This window comes from Colobus angolensis, unplaced genomic scaffold, assembly GCF_000951035.1.
Source record: "Colobus angolensis palliatus isolate OR3802 unplaced genomic scaffold, Cang.pa_1.0 Scaffold5, whole genome shotgun sequence".
Taxonomy (NCBI): domain Eukaryota; kingdom Metazoa; phylum Chordata; class Mammalia; order Primates; family Cercopithecidae; genus Colobus; species Colobus angolensis.
In genome coordinates, this window is record NW_012118487.1 from 1,986,877 (window position 1) to 1,998,861 (window position 11,985).

The 11,985-nt window shown below is 39.8% G+C and overlaps 1 protein-coding gene across 8 annotated transcripts in view; it reads left to right on the forward strand.

Annotated features, from left to right (window-relative positions):
* SORBS2 (sorbin and SH3 domain containing 2) overlaps nucleotides 1-11,985 on the forward strand; it is a 377,524-nt gene that overhangs the window by 359,513 nt on the left and 6,026 nt on the right. For all 8 annotated transcript variants that reach the window (XM_011959522.1, XM_011959523.1, XM_011959520.1 and 5 more), the window contains one exon: nucleotides 9,369-9,418. In XM_011959522.1, the coding sequence (XP_011814912.1) occupies nucleotides 9,369-9,418 (50 nt within the window). The remainder of the gene's footprint in view (nucleotides 1-9,368; nucleotides 9,419-11,985) is intronic.

Here is an 11,985-nt window from a genome sequence, read left to right on the forward strand (position 1 = left end):
CGCCTGTAGTCCCAGCTACTCAGGAGGCTGAGGCAGGAGAACGGCGGGAACCCGGGAGGCGGAGCTTGCAGTGAGCTGAGATCCGGCCACTGCACCCCAGCCTGGGATACAGAGCAAGACTCCGTCTCAAAAAATAAAAATAAAAAATAAAAAAAAGAATCTAGGTTATCTAATTTAGAAAGATGGAGGACTCACCATTGTAGCATCAGGACAAAGCTAGAATTTAAAAAGGTTTACTCTTCTGCAAGAACCAAATTCCTAAAGAATATTTTAGGTTTCAGTTGTTTGCAGAATGACATGAGAGAATGGAGGTATTCACAATAACTATGTTTTAAAAGAACATTTTAATAACCACACGAAATACTTCTAACTCCAGCAAATCCAAGTGGTTTTTCTCTATTTTATCTCCTATTTAGGAGCAAATCTTGATTTCTGAATCTCCCACTGAGTTTTTTTAAACCTGATAAATCTATTTTGTAGTCATTGAAAGAACATATTCACTGAAGTTATTGGTGCTTGTAAATTTAAGTACAAATTGAATCAACTCAAAATTTTAGGCCATTATAGTTTAGTTCCACGTCTGACCCAGTTACTGTGCCAATCTGAGTCTGAAGCCTTTTTATTACTTCCATTTCAAGAATGCTGATGCTCATTGTAAAGAAAAGAAATAACCTAGTACTGAAAGCAAAGAGAAAATAAACTTTTAGTAATGTTTTAATAGACATAGTGTAGCATGCATGAAATCATTGTAATAACATTTTTATCAACCCCTGTCAACCATTAAGTCAGTGCAATTTCATTCTCTTAAAGTGTTTTCTAAGACAATGAAAATCTCCATAAAAGTAAATGCAATCCAAAATCTTCCATAAACGTAAAAGTTACTACCACTTTATAGATTACAGATGACTGAAAGATACATAAATTATGTTTAATGTGTAAATCTGAATCCAATATTTCCCCCAGTCTTTTGAGCATCTGCTTTTAAAATAATGATTTTTTATAACAAAAAATAGTATAAACCGGCCAGGCACGGTGGCTCACGCCTATAATCCCAGCACTTTGAGAGGCTGAGGTGGGTGGATCACAAAGTCAGGAGTTCAAGACCAGTCTTGCCAAGATGGTGAAACCCCGTCTCTACTAAAAATACAAAAATGAGCCAGGTGTGGTGACAGGTGCCTGTAATCCCAGCTACTTGGAAGGCTGAGGCAGAGAATTGCTTGAACCCAGGAGGCGGAGCTTGCAGTGAGCCAAGACGGTGCCACTACCCTCCAGCCTGGCCACAGAGTGAGAATCTGTCTCAAAAAAAATAAATAAATAAAGTATAAATCTCAGCCTCTCTGTAAGCCGAGCCTCCATTTCCATCCAAGAGACTATTTTGCAAGAGACTTGCCGCATGTGGCCTCCAGCTGCGGCAGAAGCTCTGTGAGGGGAGTGAGAGGCTCTTCCTTGGGTTTCTTCCAAGTAACTCAGCGGTTGTGGTCCCACAAGGAAGTCTCATCACCCCAAAGCAATCCCATCAGAAGGGGGTCCCTGGGGTACAGTTTTCAACATGAAATCAGCCCGATTGTTGCTAATACGTTCCCGTGCTCTTTCCGGCTGTTATTACCCACATCATTCTAACAGCTAAATGGGTTTTTTTTTCTCTAAGAGCTCTGATATGTATTGAACCCCTGATTAGTCAAGACTGGGGTAGGCACAGCCCCAGAAAACTCAAAATAATTGTAGCTTAAACTAGGTAGAAATATATTTTTCTTACACATAAATGAAGGGACTGGTGTGGTGGCCCCACAGTCATCAGAGAACCCAGGAGGTTCCATTTGATGTTGGCTCATCGCCATCCACAGAGAGAAGCTTCCACTACGGGTCCCAGGTGGCAGCTCGAGCAGTTCCCTTCTCACATGAACCAACAGGAAGGAGAAAAGATGGGAGATTACACCTTCTGCCTTGAAGGCTATGTCCCAGAAATTGCATATATCCCCTTAGTCCTAGCTTATGACATGAGCACATCCAGCTACAACTCAGGAAATGTAGTCTTTATCCAAAATGGCCCCATTACTGAGGACCAAGAAGAGAATGGGTTTGGAGAGCATCAAGCATTGTCTGCCATGACGCTTAAGCAACAGTGCCAAACACACTTCATCCCCGGAGGCTGGGGATCTGAGGTCAATCATGACTGAGAATTAGGAAAACTCTTCTAAATGAGAGTTGAGAAAACCACATGCTTTTATTTAAGAATGTTTTATTCCTCCTAAAGTTCTCTTAAGCCAGATCAAATACCAGGCAGTGCACTGCCAGATCCTGTCCGCTATTGGAAGGAAAATAAAACCTACACACAAGAAGGTCAGCTTACTCACTGTCGTATGAAAGATCTTACTCTGAAAAGAAAAACACCGAAACAGTCCAGCCCGCAGGTTGGGCACTTCAGTATTTCATCGTATTTCACCATGTTTCCCCCCAAAAAGGCCTTACTTTCTTCTGATGTGTTTGCTAGAAAATTTTGCCTCCAACAAATATCTGATACAGTCCATGAAATTTAATGGGCATGAGGCCAAATTCTCCTGTATCTCACTTTGCATCCCTTCAATAAGCATGAAAAAGCAGATTAGGTTTGAGAGCATCTTGAACCCAATTGCTAAGCATTCTATGAAAGACATAACATTCCTTGGCTGGGCGCAGTGGCTCCTACCTGTAATGCCAGCACTTTGGGAGGCCGAGGCGGGCAGATCACTTGAGTTCAGAAGTTCGAGACCAGCCTGACCAACATGGTGATACCCTGTCTCTAATAAAAATCCAAAAATTAGCCAGGTGTGGTGGCGGGTGCCTGTAATCCCAGCTACTCGGAAGGCTGAGACGAGAATCACTTGAACCCAGGGAGACAGAGGTTGCAGTGAACCGAGACTGTGCCATTGCACTCCAGCCTGGGCAACAGAGCCAGACTCCGTCTCAAAAAAAAAAAAAATGTGTGTGTGTGTGTGTATATACATATATATATATATATAGCATTTCTTATATGTTCTTAGCCTCTTCACTATGCCAGCTTTCCTCTATGAACCTTTTTCTGCCGTGCCTGTGGGTCCCATGTTAAGACGGCAGCTGGTGCCTGTGGTGTGGAAACTGCATAAGCAGCTGGAGGAGCTGTTGACCCTCCCTGCTCTGCTGTTGTTCCTCATGTCAGGAGTTTGGCATGCTGTGTGTGCATGGAACAAACAAGCCAGGAAAGCTCCTCCTGAAGGCTGTGTGATGAAGATGAGAACTAACTAACTTCTTATACATTTTCCAGGCTGACCTAAAAAGCGAGATATGTGTCCTGGGTAAGCCTCCTCGTAGCCCAGTGATGTCTAGGAGATTCTGCGGCTCGCCTGTCAGAGGGCTCAGCGCTTCCCACAGGGTAGGGTCAGCACGCCCCCACCTCGTGGCAGACATCCTGGCCACCCCCGCCTCGGGGGTTGGCTCTTCCTCAGTTGTCTTGGCTGTGAACTGGCCTTAAAGTAAGGCTGGAGACACCCTGGAGATGAAGTGACCACCTGGTAATGTGCCTCCCTTTTAGGTGTGCGGGAGGTTTCCAAAATCCACAAAGACACGGTCAGAGTCTCTGCTCTACAAATAAGGGTGTCGTGTGTGTTGTGGTCTACATCTGTCTCATGGTTCTACACTAAATCACTGCTTTCTAGTCACCATTTCTCCTGCAAAGAACAAAACTGTTGCCGAGAATATACAGAGCTGGACTCACACACTTCCGGCCATGTTTGCTTCTGTGTCATTCAATTTGGGTTTTTTTAAATCCATGATTCTTGTCTAACGTCTTCTTTTCTCTGGTGATGTGCACTACATTCTCTCAGTCTGCCCTTCCCCCCAGACTGCTCCCTGGATTCTATCCACTTCCCGTTTCTTGCCAGCTTTGATTGAACTTAAAGGTCAGATTACTTTCCCTTAGCTACTTAGTTCTGCAATACCTACAGTACTTTAAAATACATGGACTCTAAATGGTACTTACTATCAATTCTAAGGAATGCAGCCAAGGAGTTTGGAAATTTTCATCTGGACGTAAGTCAGGATTCCTTTCCTCATTTCTGTTTTAATGGACCCTGATTCAACCTTAACTGGTCTATCACACAGCTATGCTTTGCATTTCAAGTTCTCAAGGGCTTGATTTCACAGAAGCCTTCATTTTTCATTTCTAAAAAAAGTAGGTATTATTCCGCATTTATGCCACTTTGTGCTTTTTGCATTGCATAGGAAGACCTCATTTTGTTGCTGAGGCAGAGTTTTGTGTTGTCATAGAGAGAGGAATGCCAATTTGTAGAGACTCTTAGACTCCCCCTAATGGCCTCCAGAGCCAAAGCAAAAAATGAGCTTCTTTGCAATGAAGAGCACCTATCTATAAATTTCCTATGGTTCCATGAGATGGTATGCTTTGGTTCCCCTTTAGATTTTGTGTGTGTGTGTGTGTGATTTTTACATTTTGTATTTGTATGTCAGATTACACGTGTTTTTGTGAACCGTAAATATTCTATTTTTTAGATTTGTGCAAAGCTGTGTTTTACCTTCGTAATTTAAGAAGGAAAAATAAGCCTCTCTAAACATAAATGTGGTATTATTAGGAGAATTTCATCTAATTCTAGTTGGCAAGTACAACTAATATTTTATGAAAAAAATGACAAAACACTTTAGCACTGCTTATATTGCTTTCAGAGATTTTTCTGCATTCGTGTTTAAAGTAACAGTCAATCCTTGTTTAAGAATTATTTGATACTAAATATAATTAATCCTCCAGAGATAACTGCAGAAGCTTTAATAAATTAGACAGCTTTTCAACAGACTGTAGCTCACTAAGATAGGAAAGTATATATTTTACTGATGTTACAGACTCCATGATATTTCAAACCAGCTTCCTTATGAACAGTAACTTGTGATTGGTTCTAGCTTTGGAAATTAGCATGTGTGTAAAATTTGTCTCTTTTGTATCTGTTTTTGACAACATTAAAAAATGGCTACAGAAAAAAACTTACATATTTAGGGCTACAGAAACAAATACATATTTAAGATACCAAGAAAACAGCAGCATGCTTCATTGGATTTTCTGTTATTCTACTCTTAAGATTCATCAAGGAAATATAAGCGTAATATAATTCTTGCTCAAAATGTCCAACACCATGATTGTAATATGTCGGTTGAAAGCCATCTTTCTAGGTTCGGCTCATGTAAGCCTCTCTGAATGTCACAAATGTATATCGTTCTATATTTATCTTAAAACTGCTAAGAAGTTAGGAGAAATGGAAATGCCTGAACAGATAGTCAAAATAGAAATGGACACAGACCAAAAATGCTGGTGGCTTACAAGGGATTCTTTCTCAAGAATGTAAAACGTGGGAAGGGAAGAATATGGTTAGAAAAACAGATGACTATCTATTCCATATCACTCTGTGGCCTTTAAGATAGGCTTTTAAAATTAATCCAGCCTTGGGAACTTGGATAAAAAGGGGTGGATAAAGCAGCAACAACTCTCAGCTTGTTGCTGCCACAGCTCACCACTAGGTGGCAACAGAGTGCAGATGCATTACAAATCTTTCCTTAAGGGACTTGCACATTTGCGTTACACCGCCATGGGCAAAGGGCGAAGATGGTCTCCTCAGATAATCTATTTACATAACCTTATAGGACATTTGCACCTACCTCAGCGTCAAAATTAAGCGGCTGATTTTAGCCAAGCTAGGCCGACTAGTCCAGCATAGTAATCTTTCATGCAATGAAGAGTGCACATCAAAATTACCATTTTGTTTCTTTTTGTTGTTGTTTTTTACCTATTTGTCATATTAAGAAATTATCCAGTGTCTTTGGGTTTTGATTTACTAATCTGCAAAATGGAGTTGAATTGTAGCCATTTTTTTTTACATGACTGAGACACATGAGAATTAACCAATCAGTGTCAGTGTCCCAGCTCTCTGTGTAAAGCTGGTGATGGACACCTTTACACAGCAGAGGAAAAATATCTGTGGAAATGTGTGTGCTTCATGGGGTCCCTGAGGGGACCCGATTAACCGTCATCTTGTCCAACTCATTGATTTCAGAGATAGGGAAGCTGAGGCATGCCCAAGTTTACGTGGTGGTTAACGTCCAAAACAGAAGGACGCAGATGAACTAACATACATAACTGTCCGTGCTACGCATTCCCTACTAGTCACATGCTTTAAAAATAAACTATTTCAAGTACTGTAATTGGTCAGCTTTCCTCAGAACTGTCTCCTGGTTATCCACATTAACATGGAGGTGATTCTTGTTAAAGGCAAGCTTTGAACAGTTCTAAAACTCGCCGTTATAAGACACACACAGCTTCTCTGCTAAGAGAAGTCTTGATCAAGTCTGGCCTCAGGATGTGAACAGTATCGAAAACTGGTGATCTGTGGGTAAAAAGAGGGGCAGGGTTTGAAAGAGATGAAGGAAGGGAAAAGAGATATTGGGAAACAGGTAAAAGCAAGGACTGGGGCCGGGCGCGGTGGCTCACGCTGTAATCCCAGCATTTTGGGAGGCCGAGACGGGCGGATCATGAGGTCAGGAGATCGAGACCATCCTGGCTAACACGGTGAAGCCCCGTCTCTACTAAAAACACAAAAATTAGCCGGGCGTGGTGGTGCATATAAAAATAGTCCCAGCTATTCAGGAGGTTGAGGCAGGAGAATCGCTTGAACCCGGGAGGCAGAGGTTGCAGTGAGCCGAAATCACATCACTGAACTCTAGCCTGGTGACAGAGCGAGACTCCATCTCAAGAAAAAAAAGCAAGGACAGTGCTGGCTGCCACATACGAACATACGTTCTCCAGCCATGGACGTGGGATGCAGGAAGCTGCACATTTGCAGCAATCACCAAATTTTCATAATGGTCAAGGGGACAGTTCATTTAAATGATTGATGAGGTGAGTTGAGTTAAAGGAATTGAACTAGTAGAATTATAATGATGATAACTAAAAAGGGATGTACAGACTTTAAAAGTTTGTTTTATATTAATGAACAATTTGATTTTTAAAGTGGTATTCACATTTTAACAAAAGAGCAATGAAATGAAACTAACTAGTTTTACAAAGCATTGGATATCGTGATGTAGAAGTTTAAACTTTTACTCAATTTTAAAATATTAAAATGGTTTGAATGTGTGAAAACAAGGATACCAATTTTAGAGCATAATGAAATATACTTTACACAACATTTTCTCTTAAGACAAGGATAAATAATATTTTCTTATTCATAACTTTTTTATGCACTGTAAATGGTGCTGATTGTTTTGAGGAAAGAGTCATAGCGATCTTGGTATATGATATGCAGTGTGGCATATTAGACATTTTCAAGTTACTTTTGAGAACAGTATTTTTCAGTGACTAACATGTACATTCTCAAAATCATGTGGCTTTAATGCATACTCTTTGGCCAGAAATTTTACTCCTGGGAATATATTCTAAAACATAGTTCAAAAGCAGAAAATAGCTCTTTGCATAGGAAAATGTGTACAGCATTGCTATTTATGATAGTGAAAAAAAAGACTAGACCAATTCTAACTTCAAAACAAAAACAAAAGAGAGGAATGGTTAAGAAAACTATGATATGTAGACACATGTGGGAGACCATTATTCTGCAGGCATTTAAAATGAGAAAGAAGACTGAGAAAAAAAACAAAGACTGGGAAATTATTACAAAATACTATTAATGGCAGTTGATGTATACAAATCTTACTTCTGCATAACAGTTTTATACATATATAAAGTTTTATTGGATTGGAAGAGAACTTGAAATAGGTAATATGATATAAGCTTATCAATGACTTACAATTACCATCTTATATATTTAAATTGATTTAATAATATCTTGAATTAAATGATCTTTAAGATGGCTGGAAAATTGGTTAGTCATAATTTTTCTTAAAATATGAATATCTTCCAATTTTAATAATAAATACATCGTTAGTAGTCTTATATTGATTTACAGGAGTAAACTATTTCACACTCTTAAGTCATACTTGTGTCTAGTAATTCTTATGCGCTCTAGTTTTAAATATTCTATCCACAGACTGTTGAGTGAAATTTCTAAGAACACTGTTAATAAAGGTTTCCACTTAACAGAATCAAAGCTTACAGTTTTAGTACTGTGAGTACCTAGTCTTATGCTAGATAGACACGTAGGATAGAAAGGGGGTGGATAAGGAATTTAGGAAGTGGGTGAATCATTGACTCATAGACTGAGAGGAACCTCAGAGTTATCCATCCGAGCTTGGACCAGTGGGGTTTCTACAGACAATTTGCAGGAAGAGATTTCAGCCTATCAGTAATCCACTCGTAACTATGGAAATCTAAGAGCTGGTCCCAAAGTCTAAGGACATGGATCTAATAGCTAATTCAGTAGTCATCAAACAGTCACTTACATAATTGCCATGCAAATTCTGATTTTACCCTGTAGCTATCACTTAGAAGCGAGTGTTTTTGAAATGTATTATGAGTGATTTGTATGCATTTCTCCCCTAAAAGGTAAAGTTTAGGTAGTCCATATAAATTACACTGAGTTTATATATTCAACAAACGTGTTAACTTTCATTCATTGAAAATATTAATGTGGGTATATGGGATGCTAAGGCTTGTCATTTCCAATATTATAAGTATCTATTACAGATACTGGTCTTGATGCTTAGTTTAAAAAGAAAAGAAACTCTTTCGAGAGTTCAGTGCACTGGAAATTTCTACCAATGTTTCTCTTCTAAGGTAAAATGTTACATGTTACCTGGATATTGTTCGTTGCATTCCAAAGTTCTGTTTTCTCTTTTTAAAAATGCATGTGTTTTCTCCACATTGAGAACAGAGAATGTTAATTCAGATGTAGCATGGGATGTCTGCCTATTGATATTTTCCTCTGTGCTGTATGTGAAAATGTTGTCTGTGAAGGAAAGGTTGAAAGAATGAATGTGGATACTTTGCTGTGAAACTAAATGTGGTTTATTTTCTGCTTGTTTGAGAAAACACTGGAGAATAAGGTTGTATGAAGGTGTCTATATTTCCTATTCTAGTGGTTTGCTGTCTATGTTCTTGCCTTATTCCTGGCCTTTGAAAAATCAATGGGACCAAACCCTGACTTTTCCTTAAAGCTTGAGCAGACTAGATTGTAGACATGTTCAAAACATTTGACCTTGGTTATTTTGCTTTAATTTGAAGCTCCCTTTAAATATTTTAATTATTAATCCTGCAGAAACCCTTTATTTGGTTTTTTTCTTCCTCTTGGTTTTTTACAACAGGAAATATTAAATGTCAAGAAAAGTACCATGCCATTATCCAAATTATCTTTTAATTAGTACCAGTTTAAACATTGATTACATTGAAAATCATTTCATTTCAGCCACAGCGTCCTGTGTTTACTCATGAAAATATTCAAGGTGGGGGGGAACCGTAAGTATTCTTCTTATCTTCTAAATTTGAGACTAACCTTGACCCACAAAATGGACAACGGTACCAAAATGTAAGACGTACGGCTTTGCAAGTGAAAGATCAAAGTAACTAACATGAGGCCTCCTAAATTACAAGAAATGATAATAGTCTATCTTTTATGACAGTGATCAGAAACTAATTTTTAAAAGAACCCATAGTTCTCTGAGATTCTAACTGATACACTAGGAAAACTTTCCAATGCTTCAGTGATTCCTGAGATGGATAACTGTCTCCCTGTCTGCTCTGCTGGCTGTGGAACAAGTAACTAGGAGCTTCAAAGACATACAGAACATGTTCTAACCTTACATCTACACCCACTGGGCGACTGTAAAAGTGGACCTAAGTGTAAAAAAGACCTAAAGTGATCATTCCATCATTCCAAAGTGACATTTGAAATGACCTTAGAAGGGTCATTTGAAAATGGCAGTATTAAAACACTCACTCTTACTCAGTTACATGCTATTACTTCCACGGCACCAGGAAAATGCCTTTTCAAACTTTTCTTTCAACTTCCTTCTCCTTTCTGATACATGAGTTAAATCAGCCTGAAGGTGTCACACGTTGTCTTGAAGATTCTCTCTGTGTGTTTCTTTTTCGGGCCCATTTTGTCCCTGAGAGACGTTCAGGAGTTAATAACTTCCTGTAGGCCTCTGCCCATATACTGTGAGCCAAGAGGGAGAACCCTGGGAAGGCTCATGGACCTAACCCTTGTCCCCCATATCTGAGCACACGCTGGGGATCCTGACCCACTGCCCACACTCTGCTCACCTGGAGCAGAACAGGCCACCAACAGCCTCCTCGCTGAGGCAGGTCCTGGCATGTGGTCTGGTACCTTTATCACCATCAAGTCCTTCCTTGCTCCTCACAGACCTGAAACTTAGCACAAAGCGTCTCTGGATGAGACTGGCTCTCACAGAGTACAGCCAAAAAGGTGTTCTTATTGCGGGAAAGTCTGTATTTTGGAAAGAACAGGTTAGCAGTGATAATCATTTAAAATCTCACTTAAGGTTAGGTGCAGTCACTATGCCTATGATCCCAGCACTTTGGAAGGCCAAAGCCCAGGAGTTCAAGACCAGCCTGGACAACATAGCAAAACACCATCTCTACAAAACTAAAAATAAAAAGTCAGGCATGATGGCCTGTGCCTGTAGTCCCAGCTGCTCAGTAGGCTGAGGTGGGAAGATCACTTGAGCCAGGGAGGTCAAGGCTACAATGAGCCGTGATTATGGCCCTGCACTCCAGCCTGGGCAACAGAGCAAGACCCTGTCTCAAACAAACAAACAAACAAACAAAAAGATCGCTTAATTGGAAAACACTAAATACGACTTGTAATTCTAAAGTTTTTGTTTGTTCTCTTATTTACCCAAACGATGATAAGATCACATTATAAAAAATAAATTCCAGGGCTGTTTAGGTTTATTGCATTACAACATGTTATATTAAACAGCTTTTAAAGTGTCTGTGAATGAAAGATATGTTACATTTTCAAAGTCCTGATTTGTATGTTAGAAAACGTTGTTTACTAAATTTATATTTGAATATAGCCTGAATTAGTGGGATTTTAGGGTATTGCTTAGTTGCTGTCATTTAAAAATAAGTTTTGAGCAAAAGTAGGAACATAATGTTATGTCACTACAATTCAGAGCTTTAGTGAAATATGTTCTAGAAAACGTTGCAAGTTAGGGCTTCCAGTATGGCTCAGCATTTCCTGTTTAAAAGACACCTTTCTTTTTGAGGCATCCTTACCCCACCACCATCATTCACCTCACCAACACATCTTTCAGAACAGCATTTGTTAACATTGGATTCAACTTCATTTCCTGTTGTGCAGCACTGACTTTGAAAGCCAGTAGAGGCAGGAGGATTTCCTGAAGGTGTGTGTATGTTTCCGTAAAACTCCGTGGCTTTTCTTTTGTTTTGTTTTTGTTTTTGTGGACTAATTAAACCAGAATGGTAAATAAATGGGGACAAATACGCTGACTTTCATCAAACGCAAATGAAGCAGGAGTCAGTGCCAATGTTGTTGCGTTAGCTCTGAGACCTTGAGATTCTTCCCGGCAGCTGCGGTTTGCAGCCTTAGGTAACTGGTCTCCATAAGTGGTTGGAGAGGAGCCTGGGCAGGATTCAAGCCTGAGAAGCTCAATAAAAGAATCAGTTTCCCCAAAGTGAGAAGCATGGTGTATATCCACCAACACAGCAGCCCAGGAACGACCATCTCTCTCAAATGTGAAACTAGAAAAGGGACCGTGAACTTTCCACACAGATGCACAAAACATACCCCCCGTTCATCTGAGCAGCCTCCAAATCAAATTCTTAACACAAACAACAAAATAAACTGACTACCCCACTAAAGCTGGCCACATGCAAACATCCCAGTCAGGTGACGTTTGTGTATTCCACACCTGCCTGTCTTTTTGGCCACTGCCCTGCGATGCTAGCTGCCTTTCTCTGCCCTTCCCCATAATCACAAACCCCTCTCTCAAGAAAAGGCCTCAGAAGCCCATACTCAAAAGAATGCGAGTGGCTAT